We start from the raw sequence: 20,478 nt of genomic DNA, 5'->3' as shown, positions 1-20,478 counted from the left end.
AAAGTTTATTTATAACTCTGTTCCTGAGCAGTATAACCCAAACGTTTGCTTGTGCACAGCACATTTTACAGAGGACAGCTTTCTGAATCTGGGCGAGTACAACGCAGGCTACACATTAAGGCTACACATTAAGGCTACTCTTGAAACATGGGGGGATTCCCACTTTGCTCGGACGATCTTGCACTTCTGAATGAGAACCTGTAAATGCGTTTGATTATTTTATGAAGCATCTGCAATTGACTGTTCAAATGCAGAGTTTTGTGTTGTGACTCAGTTGTAGACCTCTGCTAACATGCCAGCTAAAGTTTGTGAAGTTGCCTCAGTATTTTAAGTGTGTGTTTGTATGCTGGTGGTCTGACAATTCCATTGATTGTGGCCGCTGTTGTGATTGTATCTTGAAACGGTTTATGACAATTGAATCACAAGAATCTTATCTTTACAAAGATATATCGCATGAGTACCTATGTACACACAGAAGCTGTGTACACACACAGAGTCGTTTGGCACTTAACAACAGGCCGGCCCGCCAGCACAGCGTGCCTGAAAGGTAAGAGAATTACAAAATAAAAACTTACTGCTGTGAAACGTTCAGCTCAAGTCGCGTTTGCAAAGTTGGTACCGCTCGATCATCCGCATTTTTCGAATCTGACTCTGACCGATACGGTAAAACCGACGACATGTTGCTTAGGAGCTTAGAATTGCGTTAGAAGCCTTGGAGCCTAAAGCTAACCCAAGGGGTGGTACATTTCCGACACATGCTTGAGGTTTTTGGCTAATCACAACGCAATGGGTCAGCTGGCCAATCAGAGCACTCTGGGCTTTCCGGAAGGAGGGGCTTTGGAGAAATTGGAGCATTTTGGACAGCTGGGAATAGAGGTAATGCAATAATGTACATTATGTGACTTTTTTGAACATTAAACATTTCCATTACACCCAAAAACAAAATAATTAACGTTTAAAAACGATCGTATGACCCCTTTAACATTTTCTCAAAGGAAACTTAACCAACGCAGTTAAACCTATGCTTTTAAAGCCACAAAGCTACACTCCAAAAATGGAAAAGCACTAGATAAGAAAGCAATCAAAAACAAATTTCATTAGATAATTACTATTTCTATTTTTTTTTAATGGTTATACAATTTACAAATAAAGTTTAATCCACAAAGCCAAAACCCATTCCTGTAATCCGATATCCAGCTTTCACCACCTGTGCCCACTCAACTCACCTCCATGACACTGGCAGAGTTGACACAGATATGGTTAAGGCTGAATGTCAACATAACAGTGAACAAATAGACATTTCCATGTGTACATTTTTACACGGAACAGTGCATTGGCTCACAACATTGTGCAAGGTCTTGCAAAAGTCTCTTAGTCATATTTGCTCCTGTTTGATAACCGTGTCAGTGACAGGCAGCATCTAACGATCACATTTACTGTAGCCTTTATAAATAGCATTTATAGTCTTCACTGCATGCTGGAGCCTCCAAATGATGGTCTTACCACACGAAATGACCAACATAAACGAGAACCATAAAAATCCAGTTGCAACGCAACGCTCACGCAATGGAGGATCGGTTACTAAGATGATGTCAGAGTTCTAACCTGACATGAAATTCTGAGCACAACCAAACTATCACCAGAGAACTTTCTGCACCAAGCACCAAATTTAAACCCAATTAGACAAAAATTCTGTCCGAAACTGAATAGAACCATCACCATATGGAGATCTCACATTGCTTATAAAACGGCAATAAATAGTTAATATCAGTCAAACCTACACGTTTATTCATCAGTCAATGACTTTAAACAGAAGTCTGTCTTCAGAACTTCATCCACTTTATCGATCTCACTGCTCTGCTTTGCAAAACACTGCACTGCAGATTCATCATTCATCTATTAGAACCATGGCTCCCCAAAGTGGGGTCTGGGAATCACTAGTCCTCCATGATGAATATCCAGGGCTCCCACTCTGTATCATCGGCTTGTTGGGGTTATTATATGATCTGCATTTATATAGCGCTTTTTTAACCTTAGCGGTTCTACAAAGCGATTTACACTGGTTCACACTCACCGATTCACACACCGACGGTAGCAGAGCGGCCATGCAAGGCACTAGCTAGCTTGCCATCGGGAGCAACTTAGGGTTCAGGACACTTTGGCATGTGGGCCGGGAATCGAACCACCAACCCTATGATTAGTGTTCGACCTGCTCTACCACCTGAGCCACAGCCGCCCACATCATATATCATAGTTATAAGGGGTTCGATGAAAATGCTAAAACTGAAGACAAGTATAAATAATGTCAACTTTAGTCCTACCGCGGTTTTAATAAAACTATGAAGCGCTGCTAATACGAAATATTTGAAAGCAAGGGAAAAGAAGGGGAAAATATAAAGCAGGTGGAAATGCAGATTAAAATGCTTTTGGGGGTGGGTACTTTTAATTTTGTTTTCCTTTGTTAGTATAAAAAGAAGAAAAAACCTGTGAATGTTTACTGCTGTGTGTTGCTTAATTTGTTTTGTTTTCTCTTCTCAATGGAATATTTGGGAAAGGGAGGGGAGGAGAGAAGAAAAAAGGTTGTTCAGCAGAAATGTTCAGCAGAAATGTTTAGTTCAGCAGAAATGTACAGCAGAAATGTTCAGTAAAAATGAAACTGGAAAAAAAAAATGCTTTAAAAAAAAACGACATATTCTCCAGCTCTAATGTCAGTACACTTTATTAAGGACATTTCGTCCATCGTCAACAACACTTTGTTTTCTTACCTCATGCGGTAGTGAAGCTTAATACTGGTGTCTTCAGTAATCTTGAAAACATGATTGGGTGCATACCAGAGCTCCTGACTCTCTTCGTACAGGGCAAACAGGTTATGGCAGAGGGGTGAAATATCTGCAACAATAACACATATGACAATTAGGCAAAGATACCACAGTCTGCTTAAATTCCCTAATCATTTCCTATTCTTTATACACTACACATTAGTATGGGAAAATGTGAGAAGCTCCAGTAACTAGACTAAAGACAAATTTTCTTGTACGGCATTTATTTTCAAAGACCATTACGATTTCCAGTTGTTAGTGACTCTAACATATGAAGTAGAAAAATTATTTAATTAGTTAACCAAGTCAGTGAACTTGAGAAAAAGCGGTGCACCTATCTAGAAAAGGACAGTTAATCATTTATTAATTGTGCAATTCATCTGTCTGAGAATTTGGGGAATGAATGAACTTACCCAGAGTGTAATCTTATTTTGCCTACTTGGGGAATCTTGGGTAAGGATTGTTAAAGGAGTAAAAACAGCCGATGTGTTTAAAGATGTCTAAAACCTCGCTTGCTAAATGTGATATCCCCACACTTTCATTCAGTTGCTGGATATCTATGTGACGTAGAAAAACGCAAACAATTCAGCTTATAATCAGAATAGAGCTGCAACAACTAATCGATAAAATCGATAATAATCGATTATGAAAATCGTCGTCAATGAATTTCGTTATCGATTAGTTGGTCTGCGTGCGGCACGGGGTACGTTTACTCACTACGTTACTTCTGTTCCGAAAACTAAAGTTGTGTCCCAAATGATGTACTACACACTTACACTATGCACTATGTATTCTACCGTCTAGTGTATGAATTTTACAAAGATAATATCGTCTCAAATATAACACTAGCGTTTTTTTTAAGCCGCATCCTAGTTGACGGTGCATGACGTCATACGCACATAATGCGACGCCGCTAGCTTTAGCAGATACCCAGAGTCACTGACAATGACTGTCTTCAGTTTACAGTTTATATACATAGTTTATAATATATATACAAAAGTGTTTATGCATTATTTTTTATGGATGCACAAAAAGCACCGAATTAAACTACAGTCCTAAATGAATAATATATATTCTGGTGTGTGTGTGTGTGTGTGTGTGTGTATTGGGTTCTTTTCAGTCATATAATTGGACAAACAGTTTCGGTGTAAAGTTTTAATCCGAAGTTCATATTTGTTTTAAAACGCTGTCACGACTATTGCTTATTGACATGGATTTTTATATATTCAGCTAGTCGTTTAATTAACCGATAAGAGAAATGTGAGCACACATAGGCCTCTAAACAATACAGTGTGCAATACTGACACTACTGTACCACACAGCCTTGTGCACAAAGCTGTTTTCAGGACAAACACTGCTGAGGCGGTTTTAAAGAAAACAAAAACATACTGACGGATGTCACTGGCAGACTGTAAACAAACAGGCTTCGTGCTTAGATAGCAAGGACTTATCTCAATCAAGCCATCTTACGAACGGCGGAAAAAAGGTTTACTGTTTTTTCGTTCTGAGTTCATGTGAACATGACCCATACATGACAAACCTGAAAGCTGCTTTCTTTCTCCGTCTCTCTCTCTCTAGCAGACAGAACAAAGACAGGAATAAAACAAGCATACCTAAAGCACAGTTTCTCTCAAAACAAGTTAAAAGCACAGTACAATGCATATTTGTTAAAAGGCACTTGAACTGTTATAGCTGCACAAACACAACACTGAGAACGAAAGCAGCCAAAGCTCCTGTTTGGGGAGTGAAATATAATAAACAGTATAGTCTCAATTAACATGTCCTTCAAGGGCAATCTTAAAGTTTAATGAGGCTGGTCAGGTTTAGCGTTTAACCCGATTCATTCTGACTTGTAAAGATTAAAGATAGTGAACAGCTATGTGATTTAGTACAGTTTAACCAGGTATAAAGTATAAAGAAGTAGAGAGAAAGATCCCTTAAAATCCACAAATTTCAAGCTTCTTATTCATTTATTGATTTATCTCAAATAAATCCCTGATCACATTCTTCATTTGAAATTTCACTTGGGCTGTTATCGGATAATACGGGATAATTATTAGCGATTAGCACTAGAGGAGAAAGTCAGCAAGATGTTAAATGCTAAGTTGTTCCTCACAATACTGCTTAACATTATATTGCTAAAAATAGTAATACTCATAAACAAATGATATCTGTTACAGTCTCTCGTTTACAAGCCACATTTGAGCCAATTAGTCGATTGTTTTCCATTCATCCACACGAATAATCGACTATAAAACTATTACTTATTTTGCAGCCCAAGTGGTTGCTTTACTTGTGGTTTAGATATGAGCAAGAGAGAAACATATTCAGGAAAGATGGCGGTTTTCAGAACTATATATAGTAGAAAATGTCAAAATCGGACCATGTGAAAGGCACTGAACTTTCATCAAAGTTGTTAAATAAAGGAGATCACTGACTCAGACGCTACGTGACTGCTGTGTGACTAAGACATTCAGAGTGCGCTTACCGCAGGCCTTTTCCTCGCATTTCATGTATAGTTTTTACTAGAAGGTCTACGTGCATGTTAAATGTACAAGCGGTTTCATGGCCACTTGTAAATCAACAGTGTTTTTCTATCACGTTCATGCATAAATTTCCTTTTCCTCTCTTACTACCGAGCCCAACTCGCAGCGTTGGCCTCAGCATAACTTAGAGGAAATCCTTAGCCTGACTCTACTACTCGGCAGCCATTTTGTGTTCGAGTATTGATCAGCAGCCAACAACACACATTCCATTCCACTTAGATATCTGGGATGAAACCGGACGGCAGACCGCAAACACAAACAAGAACACGCCACTGCTTTTACTTTACTTACATACTGTCATGTGTATGACACAACATCGCTTGTAAAACTACAATTCAGACTAAAATCGTGCGTCTGCGATTTGCATTATGGATTTCCATATGCAAAACTGTATATGGAGTTAACAAACAAACAATTTCATGTTGTCCTGTTGTCCTGCTTGTGAGTGGAAGCAGACAAACCACACCATGCAAATAGATAACAAAATACAGGGTTTCTTCAGAAATGCACAAGGCTGAATAGAAAAGGCTGACATGAATACACTGTCCTGATATACCACAGATCTTGCAAAAAAAAAAGAAAAAAGGAGTTTAAATAGCCCCTACACGTAGTCAAAGTAACACCACAACACAAAAAATGCTCAGAAAGGACAATATTTAAGTCTCTTAAGATAAAAAGTCACTTTAAGTTGCCCATCTAGGTATAATTATATCATTTATTTATCAAACGAGCCTTAAAGCCACACAGATCACGTTTTACGTTTCAAGAGTGGGATGAAGAAAACATTTTTATTTAGTATTATTATTATTGCGATTATTTCTTAATTCCACTTTCAGTATTTTCATACAGCAGACAGCTGTGTGACTTATATAGTCTGTGACGGGTTGTTTCACACACAGCACGTCCATAATCCCATAACCCCCCCCCCCCAAACGCACCCTTGTTTCTGTCTGATGATATTTATACCCTAGGCAGATTAGGCTATCAGATGAAGAGATACGCTATTAACCATTCTTTAATTTCGTTGTAACCGAGTTCCAACTAAAGCGAGGGGCGTGGCACTCTACAGCAGGAACGTGAAATGATCATTAACGTTCAGAACGAACCCACACATAATGATCATCCCTGAGCATTGCTGCGTGGTCAAGCATTCTGTAAGAGTACTGTTTATGAAACGTTTATGGAAGGGTTCTCCAGTAACGCTAAGTAAAGTTGTTTTCCTGTTAAGTTTTTCACTGCACTGCATTTCTCTATCAAAACAGAAATGCTGATGAGGGAACAACTATTGATAGCTGCTGTGCCGTAAATGATAAGAGGAACGAACCAGTTTTAAGGACCTTCCATAACATTAAACGTAACAATAAACAAACAAAAAGGAGAATTTGATTTTAAACAAAATCTGTATATATATCTGTTCATCTTTCTCTACTACCCCTTTTCTTACACTCCTTACAACGGTTTTATCTTCTTTCTGCAGAAGAGATCCTGCAGATTCTCTTCTCCAGCAATCCCACTACCTGCTGGCTAGATCTTGTGCCTACCTTGATGCTGCAGACCATCTCATCTCACTAGACCCCCTCCCTTTTATCACTTCCATTGTAAACAACTACATAACATCTGGTCATGTGCTGACTGCCTTCAAGACAGCAAGGGTTACAACCATGAAAAAGTCCACAACCATAAGCAAATAACAACTGGTATCACTACTCTCTTTTCCTTCTCAAATTCTTGAAAATGCTGTTTATAACAGAGTTGACGCTCTATCTTACCGAGGACGGCCTCTGAGATCCTAACCAGTCTGGATTCAAAGCCGCAAACTCCACAAAGGCTGCCCTTGTGGCCGTTACTGAAAAGACTCATGCTGCTATATCAGCAAAAAGTCCTCATCCTCCTTGACCTTTCAGGATCTGTCCATCACAAGACTCTCCTGTCCATCCTCAGATTTCTTGAAATTAGTGGCACAGCATGGCCTGGAGGCTTAGTCATATCAGGTGACATGGAGGGAATCCACGTCTGCTCCATGCAGACACTTCACTGGTGTCCCAGAAGGTTCAGCGCCATGTCTTCTTCTGTTCTCTCCCTATACCAGCTCTCTCAGCGACATCATACCCTCACATACATTTACATACCACCGCTATGCTGATAACTCATCTGCACAGATCTCAGCATGTCTGGCAGACACCTTGTCACCGGATGAAACGAAATTCCAGCATGAACTAGCCACAGTATATCCCTGGAGATGAATCCTCATGTCAAGATATTGTGATCTCCCTGGACAACTCACAGATCACTCTATCTGACAATGCATGCAACCTTGGGGTATTCCTGGACAACCAACTCGCCTCACATTACTAATCTGACTTGGTCACGCAAGTTTCTCCTTTACAAGAGGAAGAAGATCTGGCCATTTCTATCGACAGAGGTTACTCATGTGCTTGTTCAGTCCTTTTTCATCTGAGGACTGGACTACTGTTCTTGCTCCTAGATCTAGAATGCAGCAGCAAGAACTGTTTGCGATCTCTCCAAGTTCGCCCACATCACACCACTGCGGTGTTCCCTCCATTGACTTCCGGTAGCTACCTGCATCAGATTTGATGCTTGCCTACAAAGCCAAAAACAGTTCCCCACATACCTGAAAAAACACTTATCACTCTCGTCGTCACTGTAACTACTCCGTTTACTCGTCGTCACTGTAACTACTTTATGTCCTGAAGTGACATTACACGCAGTTTTTAAATAATTAATTAATTGATTAAAACAATTTACAAATTATGGCGGCATTATATATATTATATTATAGATAGACGTTTGCGGTAGTAATATCTGGACTTTGATCGAGGCGTTTTAGGCAGGTCTGGAGCAGTGTTCTCTGTTAGATAGAATAAATAAATCCCTTTTGGGGAGACTGTGAACTTTTTAACTTTGATCTTCTACATGCACAAAGATACATTACACACTAAAGGAAAGGGAAAACATTAAAAAGCATCATATGGCCCCTTTAATATGGGTTAATGTTGTTAAACGAACACATTTCCTGCCCTTTACATTTGAGTCCATGATTGGGAGGTGATTGCTACTTTTAAAAAAAAAGGATAATAAATTGGATACATTTTAAAAATTTTGCAGTACTGAATTTGTTGTCGCTATTTACACTACTGTCATTTCATTCTTGAGAGAAAAATTAAGATGTCCTTAAGAAAACATTTGAGATCCTTTTAAAAAAAATTTTTCAAGGACTTCTTAAAAGTTGCCTTAAGAACTTTCTTCACCAGGTTTTCGTGAATCTGCCCCCTGATTGTGTAACGGTTTATATGAATTCCCCGTGTTGCAAACTGTTTATTTTATTTGTCAATAGTGTTACTACACAGTGATATTTGGTCCTCGTTTGCACAGACGAGGTTCTCAACTTGCCTGCTTTACACTACTCTCTTCCTACTACCTTCTGCGCAGGATTTTTATTTGTTTCTAGGCACAATGAATGGGATGTGAAACTTCATTTTGCTGCACTGTGAATGCACCAGGGATAGTCCAGAGAATTCCTATGACTAAAATCATCAACAACAGCTGCTGTCTGCTTTTACCGGGCCAACCGAGTTATTGTGTCAGATAGGATTTTTGGTTTTAAGAACCATTCACAGAAATCGGTTTTCTGCCTCTCTGTACTGCTGCCCTCTGGCCAGAGCTACAGAGCACTGAGCACCAGAACATCCAGACACAAGAGCAGATTTTTCCCACCTCCCTCATGAACTGCCTCCAAGGACCCTCCTAGTGCAATTTTTTCACTGTGAATAGACTCTTATGTGCAACTGAAAATTCACTCCTATTCATTCTATTACCCGCATGAACCCCTACATTCTGTATACGGCATTACTCCTTGCATAGCTGTGCATAGCATCTGTATCATGCCTATTCTGCCTTAAGCTTTATCGTGTCTTCTTCACATTCGTTGTGTCATTATTACGTGTCTCGCGGTCATATTGGTGTACGTACTGGAAGCCGCTCTTACCAAGTCAAATTCCTCGTGTGTTTGAGCACACTTGGCAATAAAGCTCACTCTGATTCTTGCTAAGCTACAATTGACATTTTTTATATATACACACACACAATACCAGTCAAAAGTTTAGAAACACTCATTCTTTATATTATTTTTTCCCCCACATTTTATAATAATAATAATAATAATAATAATAATAAAGTCACCAAAACTCTGGAGTAACACAAATGGAACTATGGGAAATATGCTGTGATAAAAAATCCAAAATAAACCACAATACTTTAGTATTTTAGCACCTGCAAAGTAGACTCCCTTTTGTCTAGAATTTCCAGAAACGTTTTCAACAGATTTCTTGAGGAATTTCCCTGAGATGCTCTTTAAACAGAATTAAAGGAGTTCACACCGACGCTGGACTCTTATTGGCTGCTTTTCGGAACATTACGCTCCGAGTAGTCCGTTTAAAAAAAGATTTTTTTGTAAATAAAATGTTAGCTTTCTAATGAAAGAAATGAATATGTCGGCACAATTATATTTTTGTCTACAACACCGATTTCAAACAATTAATCATACACCTTTAAATCAAAAGGTTTTTAAGATCATGAGGAACATTTCACTCGAGTGTCTCCAAACATTTGACTGGTAGTGTATGTCATTTATGGTAATAATTGTCATGTATATTGCTTAGCTGCTATTACACTACATGCAGTAAACAATTTACTGCCTAACATGAAGTATTTAAGTGTCGGGATGGGTCGGAGTCTCGGTCGGCACACTAAAAACTTTTTTTTGTTTTTTTTTTTAGACAAACCGCTGAATGTTTTCTCTGAGCGCCTGACGACTAAGTTACGGATTTGTTGGCATCCGGTATGGACCAGATACACACCGCTGTATGCATGTGTGTGTACTTACGACATCTCTTGGCGGCCTCCACGCACAGGTCCTCGGCAGTATGGCAGTCTTTAAAGTACTCGAGTTGGTGGGTGTCCGGCAGGTAGAAGTGGATCTCGAGGCCTTTCATGATGGCAGGAATGGCCAACTCCACCTTCTTCTGTTTCTTCATCTTCCCACACAGCTGCCTGCCCAGCTCCATGACTACTAACTTTGGCATTCAGACACTGCAACAGATCGAGAGACAGAGAGAAAGAGATAGAGAGACTGAGACAAGCACAGTAGAGATGTGGTCAGTCACTTACGAACCCTGATGGCTAGTAGCTAATACTATAGTTATTTAATTGAATAATCTTCTTAGCATGTACATTCCTCTTCTTATTCTTCTTCCAATCACTAGGTGACTGGAAGCACCTTCTTCAAATAGATCAAGGCTGTGCAATTAACAGATTTTTTTTTTTTGCTCCCTCAACTAATAGCCTAAATTGACTGTGATGATGGCGAGCCTGCTGAAGTTCATGAACAGGTTAACATTAACCTCTTGTTTTTATTGATATTGGTGCATTAATTAATAAGCTCGCAAATCATATTTTTAACTGTCTGGTTGGTTGACTGGCTGCATACCGTGGATGTATTGTTTTCAGCTTTTGTTTCAGAGCCTCTTTTAATAGACTATAAGAATACTGAAGGTATAATGTGAAAGAGGGTGTTTTGATTTGAAAAGAATGAATCATGAAATGGAATAAAAGACGGTTTAGTTCTTAAACTGTCTGAATACTTGTGATTTAATCAAGAGTAAAATAAGCATGATTATTAGCAGGGGTTTTTTTTTTTTTTTGGTTGTTGCAGTTATCAGACAGCCTGTCATAGACTTTTCCACAGAGTGAATTACAGTCATGTAAAAAAAATAATAATAATAAGTACGCCCGATGGAAATTGTTGGGTTGTTTTTTTGGGGGTTTTTTTTTTTTTTTTTTTTTTTACATATTTGATATTTTAACATTTGATCATCTTTAAACAGTGCCTATTAATAAAGTTGATATACTTGAATATAACCACCAGAAAAATGATCCTTTTCCATCATTAATTCAACAGAAATGTCAATAGATGTGATGTTCTTCTGTGGAAAAAGTAAGTACACTCTTGGCCTCAGAAGCTAGTATTACTCCATAACCCTCCATTTCTTCTTTTTGAGCCATTCCTTAGTGGATTTGCTGGTGCGCTTAGAATCATAATCCTGTTGAAAGGTCCACTTTCAGTTCTTCCAGACAGATGGTCTCGCATTATCTTCAAGCACTCGTTGATATGATGCAGAATTCATAGTTGAATCATTTGAATGTAAGCTGTCCAGTACCTGAGGCAGCAAAGCAACCCCAAACCATAACATTTCCACCACCGTTCTTCACAGTTGGTATGAGGTGCTTCTCCTGAAAAGCTGTCTTTGGTCTGCACCAAACATGTCTGCTGTTACTGTGACCAAACAACTCTATCTTTGATTCGTCTGTCCAGAGCACATTATTCCAAAAGTCCTGGCCTATGTGCTCATTGGCAAACTGTAGTCTTGCAAAGGCTTTTTCCTTGTACACCTGCCATGCAGGTCAAATTTGTGCAATCTCTCTCTGATTGTAGAAGCATGCACTTTGACACCAACAGTTGCGACACTTACTAGCAGATCCTGTGATGAAATTTTGGCGTTCTTGGAGACTTCATTTTGCATCAGACGATCTGCTCTTGGGCCGAATTTACTGGGACGGCCAGTCCTGGACAAATTGGCAGTCATTTGAAATCTGCGCATATGTGTAGATGATTTTCGTTACAGTGGAGTGATGTATTTCAAATAATTTCGAGATCTTTTTAAATCCCTTGCCAGACTTATAGGCATCCACAGTCTTTTTTCTGAAGGCCTTACAGAACTCTTTAGATCTTGGCATGATGACAATACACACTTCAATAGCAAAGGGAACACCAGACACTAGATATGAGAGGGCTATAAATAAGACCGGTTCTACCCGCACTCCCTCAGCAGCTTGTAATCACTGGCACAATCATGAACACCTAATCTAAATTTTATGGCTTTGAAGGTGTGATAAAGGTAGGGGTGTACTTACTTTTTCCATGTGACTTATCTGATTTTGTTGCTAATTTCAATCGTGAAAATGACTACAAAATGTCAGTTTCGTGAACCATTTGATTCAAACAACAGCCATTTCCTCTGATGGGATGAGCGCTAGAGTTAAATCCAAGTTCTTTAACAGTAAACTGATACAACAAGCTGGAGTATAGTCTTGTCAATACACTTAATCATCAGTTTGTTCGTTTTGTTTTTAATGCAATTAAAGTTTAATCATAATAAATAAGTGATATGTCAAAACACCTTAGACATATTATTAAACTCAAAGATTGCTATACAAATAGAATCGCAGCCCCTTCAGAGCAAAAACTGCATATGGCAACGTATGAAAATAGCTAACAAGCAACCAGGATAACAGAAAAATAAGCTGACATGCAGAAACAAATCAAACCAGAGAAGATGGTGTGGAAATCTGATATGAACAGATTCTGTTCTGAGATTCTGAGTGAGGGATTCCAATCTTGTGTGACTGTCTCTGTAATCATCATATACAGTTCACCTGTCTTAGAGGTGAACCAGGGAAGGTATTCTGTGTGTGTGTGTGTGTGTGTGTGTGTGTGTGTGTGTGTGTGTGTGTGTGTGTGTGTGCGCGCTCATCTCTCCGGCTGTAATATTGCAATAAAGCTCGAGTTATCTGGCACAGATCAGGTCTTCAGAATACTGATATACTACATTTGTCCACAATGGATAGCAACTAAAACTCCATTTGGAGAAAACTTCATCGTTTGGAGAAAACTTCATCGTTTGTGAACTTTGTGTATGGTTAAAGCCATAAACGTATTGCAACACTGACATCTGTAAAGGCTGGAAAAGGAGTACTCAAAAAAATAAAAATAATAATAATAATAATAATAAAAATATGTTTAAAAAAAAAACCAATGAATTATGCAGGTTATATAACGCCACAGCCTGGCCCTCCTATTCTCAGGCCTTCACATTCACACAAACAACCAGATGATGCTCTTTTATCAGATTATAACCATTATCATGGTTAGCATGGGAAAAAATGTGGCATGAACTGTGAATTTTGTCACGCCTTTCTTCTTAGGTGGGTTTAGGTGTGATGCAATGCAACTGCAGAAGTTATCTCGTTACTTACTCACTGACTACATTTACATGCACAGCAATAATCCGATATTAACCCAATAAGACGATACTCTGATTAAGAAACTACCTACTGTAAACAGCTATTTTTAATTAATCCTTAATCCTATTAAAGTCATACTCGAAGTAAACACAAATCGAATTAAGACATGTGGAGTATTCCTGTTTTAGTCGCATTATCGACGTGTATTACAGACATGTACACACCTTCATCACTCTATTAACGTCGTGTGGGAGATTTCACCGCAGGACACGTTGTGACAGGATACGTACACACGGCAGTGCTCAACTACTTTACGGCAAACAAGAGAGCACGGCTGCGTCCCAAACCGCGTACTTAACTACTATAGGCCTGTAGTAGATGAAATACATGTATCTCGGCTACTATATAGACGGTAAGTACGCGGTTTGGGACGCAGCCCACGGCTCCAAGCAGTCGTCTATTTGCACGTACAGCACGACTAATAATTAACCGCACTTGAAGCGTTCGTAAAAATTTTAAATAGAAACACCCAAAACTGTATACGGTACCATAACGAAGACCAAGTGTATGTTGATACGTGAAACATCGGATGGCGTGGCGCGGTGACGTAATGACGAGTGCTGTTAATCGCTCTATGTTCTATAACACGTAAAACAGGAACGTGAAAGGAGTATTCTAAAAGCGACTCATGTAAACACCTTAATCACAATATTGTCTTATTCAGAATAAGATCAATAATCAGATTACTGCTGTCCATGTAAACGTACTGAGTGACTTTGGACCCAGGGAACTGTATTTATTTTGCACTTATCAGATTATTTTGTGCATGTAAATGTAGTCCTAGTGCTCATGAAAATCATGCAAGGTGACTTTGAAGCACAACACATGGTATTATAAACACATCGCATTTGTCCATAACCCTCGGCCATAATACGATCCGCAGACAAATAACACTGTTTCCGTAACAGTAGATTTAAACAAATTGTGTACTCTAACAGTGATGCTATTCATGTGCTATAAACAAGCCGAGTCTATATACGAGCTGACCTTCCGTGTTTCATGGATTTATTGTGATGAATTTCCCTGTACCTTTAAAAAAAAAAAGAAAAGAAAAAGAAATTCTGTGAGTCTCGGTTTTAACTTCCTTCTCAGTGCTACTTTCGCAGACGACGCCTGGCACTTTGAAAAGCAGAAGTCTTTCTTGCTTTCTTGCTGCGACTCAAGCAGCCTAGAACAGAGGATCGCAAAAGTTTTTTGCAGCCTGGAACCCATTTAAGATTAAAGTGAAAAATAAAATCATCACTGGATGGCCCAAGCTACATGAATTGCTGACACTCACTCAACATAATTCGAACTAGTAATTAAAAACTTGCTTAAATTATACTTAGTATAAGCAATGAATTCATGTTTTGATGAGGGTTGATGAGACCCCGGCTTGTGTCCCACCCAGTAGTACTGACCCATGGATCGCTCCTCCTAATCCAAAGCCCTCTCTGCAGTCAAAGCGGTAGTTGATTGCTCTCCTCCTTGCAGCCCCAGTGATGCCGAGTCGAGTGTAAACTTTACACAGTGAACGGCCAGCAAAGCCTGTACACCCCACTTCAATAAGGTCAGAACATGCCTTCCAGCCTCTAATCCGGCACTGCTCCACCAGCTCCTGGTACTTGGACCGCTTCTGTTCATTTGCCTCTTCCATACGGTCGTCCCAGGGAATTGTCAGCTCCATCAAGAGCAACTGTTTTAAAGAAACTGATGAAAGCACCATGTCTGGCCTCAATGAGGTTGCCATAAAGTGGTCTGGGAACTTAAGCTGCCTCCCCAAGTCAACTCTCAGCTCCCAGTCCGATGCGAGGGTGAGCAGACCGCCAGCTGATCCAGCCCGTGACTGAGGCTTCTCGCCAGCCCTGACAAAAGTGAGGTTTCTCTGGCCGCATACCTGCTTGTTGTTTGCCACCGCACTAGAGATGGCTTCTGCAACTGTCTTTAGCACCTGGTCACGGCGCCAGAGGTATCTGATTTCCCCCAAAGCTTTTGGGCGGCCGCTGAGGACGTGCTTGAGTGAACTTCTTCCGGGGCACAGAAGACATGCTGGAGAATCACTCTTGCCCCAGACGTGGAGATTTGCAGGGCTAGGTAAGACATCATATACAGCTAGGACCATGAACTTGATCCGCTGAGGATCTGTCTGCCAGATATCAGTCCAGCAGATCTTTCTTTCCAGTGCACACTCCCACCTTGTCCAAGACCCCTTCTGCTGCATGCCCACCATCCTTCCGGTCCGTTCCTCCTCAACACCTGCCTGTACCTCATCCAGAACTAGCTGGCATCTGCCCTTACCACGAGCCTTGTCCAAACGAGGTTGCGGGATGGCTCCCAATCCTGCCCGTCCTGTTGCCACCGCACCCACCAGTGCCCGGTGTCTCAACCGAGACTCTCCAGGCCCTCCTGGGCTCTCCACTTCCTGCCTGTGCTCACTATGATGCCTGATGTTGCCACTCTAGAGTCCCTAGACTCTCGATAAAGCACTGCCTCAATAGTATGGGAAACCCTGAGCTCTTCATTCAGGCTGCTGATAGGGAGCTGAAGTTTACTGCTAACTGCCGATCATCCTCTCCATGGTCTCTACTGTCGACAAGGTTACCTCGTACACCAACAACGGCCACAGGACTTGAGGCAAGATGCCATACTGGTAAATCCAAGCCTTACATTTTCCAGGTAGGCCAGACTTGTCCACTGTGGAGAGCCAAGTCTCAAGCTCCTTGGTGGTTTCTGTTGGAATTTCTGTGAGACTCGGTTTTAACTTCCTTCCCAGTGCTACTTTTGCAGACGACGCCTAGCACTTAGAAAAGCAGAAGTCTTTCTTACTTTCACTTTTCAATGAAGCTACAATTCAAGCAGCCTTGAAAAGAGGATCACAAAAGTTTCTTGCAGCCTGGAACCCATTTAAGATTAAAGGACAAAAAAACCATCACTCGATGACCCAAGCTACCTGAACTGCTGACACTCACTTAACATAATTCAAACTAGTAACTAGAAACTTGTTTAAATTAAATTTGAATGGATTCATGTTTTGATGAGAAATTTGATATTTTTTTCACTCAAACTACACAGATCAGCCGTAACATTAAAACCACCTGCCTAATACTGTGTAGGTCTCCCCTGATCCACCAAAACAGCTCTGACCTAGGTGTATCACAATAACCACCAATAAACGATATTATTGTCATTTTAACACCATTTTATGCCATTGATATAATTATACTGTTCATTAAATATTTCCAAAATTTAAGGTATATTCAAATTCTAGACATCATTTCAGTTAGGGGAAAATACGAAGCCTAGTAAACAGCAGACTTTTAAATCAACAGTCCACAAGGGGGCGCAACGAATAAATACAACCCAAACACAACAGAACAAAGCTGGCGGTTAACAAAAGTGCACTTATTTTTTAAACTAAAGCGCATAAAATGATAATAGCAAAAATAATTTAACCTAGGCTCTCAGGCCAGTTCCAGTGTTCATTTTCACAGTGTTTTTATCTTCAGTCGAAAATATCCTTTACATTCAGTCAATATTTCGTCATGTCGTGTTTATTCATTTTAGTCAATTTTACTCGGACTAAAATGGCAGTGAAGTTCAGTCAACGGCATATTTGTTGACGAGTAAATGCAAGAACGAAACCAAATATTCACACATTTTATAAATTAACTTAAACATATCAATAAAAACGTGAAAACTGCCCTTGTTGTGAAACCCTGATCTCCTGAAATAACATTGAGTAAACTATTGTAATACAATATTGTGAATTCTTTATGCTTTAGTTCTACATCGTCCATGTTTTAGTGCGTCGTTACAGAAAGAACGTATTCACACCTTACTAAGTTCGTATTCAGTTGTGCATTCGCGTGTTGCTGTTTTTTGCAGGAACAAGTTGTAATATTAGGTTTACGTTGTGTATATGTCTGATTAATCTCATCCGTGTATAGGACGTGTTCAGGTGAGTTAATTAACCTGCTAGTAAAGCGTTTCAGTTTAACGCTGTTCATTCATCGTTCAGCTTCAGATCATGCAGCTTAAACAGCTCCAACCTCCAATCTGGCACCAAGACGTTAGCAGCAGATCCTTCAAGTCCTGTAAGTTGCGGCGTGGGGCCTCCATGAATCAGACTTGTTTGTCCAGCACGTCCCAGAGATGCTTGATCGGACTGAGATCTGGGGAATCTGAAGACCTTGACAACAAAGTCAACACCTTGAACTCTTTGTCATGTTCCGCAAATTATTCCTGAACACTTTTTGTGGTGTGGCAGGGCTCATTATCCTGTTGAAAGAGCCCACTGCCATTAGGGAATACAGTGCCACGGTCTGCGACAATGTTTAGGTAGGTGGTACGTGTAAAAGTAACATAAACAGGAACAGCAGGACTCAAGGTTTCCCAGCAGAACATTGCCCAGAGCATCACACTTCCTACACCGGCTTGCCTTCTTCCCATAGTGCATCCTGGTGCCATCTCTTCCCCAGGTAAGAGACGCACACGCACCCGGCCGTCCACGTGATGTAAAAGAAAATGTGCTTCATCAAACCAGGCCCCCTTCTTCCATTGATCAATGGTCCAGTTCTGATCAGCTTGGGCGCCCAGACAAGTTTAGACCATTTAAGGTGAAAGTAAAAGTTAAATATGTTTATTATATCGCTCCAGTCCGCTGGCTAATTGAACGCAAGTAAACAGGCATGTTTTAGTTCACACTCTGGAGCATTAGGACACGTGGCAGTGTTTGCCGAGACTGCAGTGTTTACTTTGTGCTCAGGTACAAACATGAGCCTCTTTTACCATTTATCCACATGTCCGGTGCTTCATTATTTATTATTTATAACACAAAAACATTAGCGTGCAGGCTAGTCACGCCATCAGGGCAGCTGCTGAGACGGTAGGACCGTGGGTAAAGCTTTGATCAGAAGGTTGTGAGTTCAAATCCCATCATCGACAAGCTGTTACGCTCTTCAGCAAGGCCCTTAATCCCTGCTTCAGTTGTATCTGGCATCATTTGCAAGTCACTTTGGATAAAAGCATCAGCCGAATGAGTCAAATGTAAATAAGGCAGTGAAAAAAAACGTGAATTACAAATCAACAATTTAATCATCCCCATTACCTTTTACTGTCGTTTTCCTTCAACACCTCAGTGATGTTTTTTCATTTAAGCATCAATCTTTTTTTGTTGTTGTTTTTTCATGACAAAACTGCTGCTTAAACATGTACAGTACATGTTTTAAAGTACTTTGTATTTATATTTAAGCAGGATGTGGTCCTACAAAAGCACCCTTTCATATGATTTGTATTCCATCAACAGTTTTCTTTGATTAAATCGTTGAAACGAATTCAATCTCGAGCTTTTCTTATCCGTATAGAATTGGCCGTTTATTGACGCTATCGAAACTGAACTTTCCTCTCCCAGAAAACATTTTTAACAGAGTCAAGCTGACATTACTTAATAGTTATTGATGTTTGGATCAAAACCCATTTGATTCAAGTAACCAATCCAACAGCCAACTATAGGAGCTGAATAATAAATATATAATAATAATAACAATAATAATAATAATAATCCAACAGGCTAATAACTATAGGAGCTGAATAATAAATATATACTACTACTACTAATAATAATAATAATAATAATCATGGGTTGTGATTTCCATGACTGTAATAAACTTCCAAACATATAAACACAGGACACAGATTTTAAGCGTGTGAATTTATCCCTACTGAGCAAGCCGGTGGCGACGGTGATGAGGAACAACTCCCTAAGATGTAGAAATGATCATCTTTGTTTCCACTGACAAATAAAGAAAGATGCAAAAGAAAAGTTTGTTGGTGGAACCTGCGGCTGCTTGCAAGGCAGACATGTCACCATTGTTCTCATTTCCTGTAGGCGTCGACACACAGAGCACTGCGAAAGCGTACAGCCTGCCATCGTCCTTTCACTGCTCTACACCCGAAGATGCTTCTACAGGTTGACGGAGAATATCTGTATGATTCACAGGATGGGACTTAAATGTCACCGTGTCAGCAGGGTCTTAATAAATAATTATGCAAGTGCTCTGATGAAACAGCTTCCATCTGTGATGCTTTTTTTCATTCTTTTCTTTTTTTTCTCACAGGTTGAAAACTGGATGCAATTTATCATCATTACAAGGACTAAGTCTGACTTCATCTGGCTTAACATCATATCACGGAGGTTCACAAGCTCATTCTCAAAAGGAAATGCTAACACACACACACACACACACACACACACACACACAATATGAATGCACTGTGCCAATACATTTTAATCTGCGGAAAATAATTCTCGATGATAGCTAGTTGTTGAAAATGAGTACATCTTTGCCGTCGGATATGATTCGACGGTGATGTAGTAATAAACTAGCGTTGCAGTGCATACTTATGAAAGTTTCTGAACCATCATCGTCAATTCAAACGACTGGGAGAAAGTAAAAGCTTTCAACAGTCGCCATGTTAACAATCTGAAATGACTAAGCTCTTGGGAGCTTTCCAGCTGTACACTTGATCTCCTTTAGCCTTATTCCTGAAACCACTTTCTCTTTTGGAAAGACAGAAACACACGACTCAATCCAGTTAACTCAAACATACACCAGGAACGGAGAGGGTGGGAAAAAACTCCCAACAGCACTGCATCTCAAACTTAAATAGCTGTGCCAAGTGACCAAACAGTCCTGTGTTATAAAGCAGATCATCTGGGAATAATTTTCTGCACAATCTGAGAGAAAAAAAAAATATGGTTTGAGTTAGTCATGAAAAAAAACCGGCCAGGGAAAGAAGAAGTGACTGACGGCTAATGACCGCTCCAGAGCTTGTATTCGGAAACTACGATTTAACCGAAGCTGACCTTTAAAATGTTCGACATTTTAACATGTCAACAACCTACACTTAACCTAAACAAAATACATTTTAACCCGTTTCATCAGTGTCACTAGTGTTATAGTGCTAAAAACAAG

General features: G+C 39.9%; 1 protein-coding gene and 1 pseudogene across 1 annotated transcript in view; both read right to left on the bottom strand.

Moving 5' to 3' along the window:
• The window catches only part of jak1 (Janus kinase 1), a 53,868-nt gene that overhangs the window by 31,795 nt on the left and 1,595 nt on the right, over positions 1 to 20,478 (bottom strand). Inside the window, exons 2-3 of the mRNA XM_017479509.3 lie at positions 10,269 to 10,474; positions 2,766 to 2,889 (exon numbers count right to left, since the gene is read on the bottom strand). Coding sequence (XP_017334998.1) covers positions 2,766 to 2,889; positions 10,269 to 10,467 — 323 coding nt within the window. The 5' untranslated portion in view covers positions 10,468 to 10,474. The remainder of the gene's footprint in view (positions 1 to 2,765; positions 2,890 to 10,268; positions 10,475 to 20,478) is intronic.
• LOC108271772 (uncharacterized) lies at positions 14,526 to 18,062 on the bottom strand (annotated as a pseudogene).

The sequence above is a fragment of the Ictalurus punctatus genome, chromosome 11, assembly GCF_001660625.3.
Source record: "Ictalurus punctatus breed USDA103 chromosome 11, Coco_2.0, whole genome shotgun sequence".
Lineage (NCBI taxonomy): Eukaryota > Metazoa > Chordata > Actinopteri > Siluriformes > Ictaluridae > Ictalurus > Ictalurus punctatus.
Note: the sequence above shows the minus strand (reverse complement) of the source record. Positions and strands in the feature narration are given on the sequence as shown.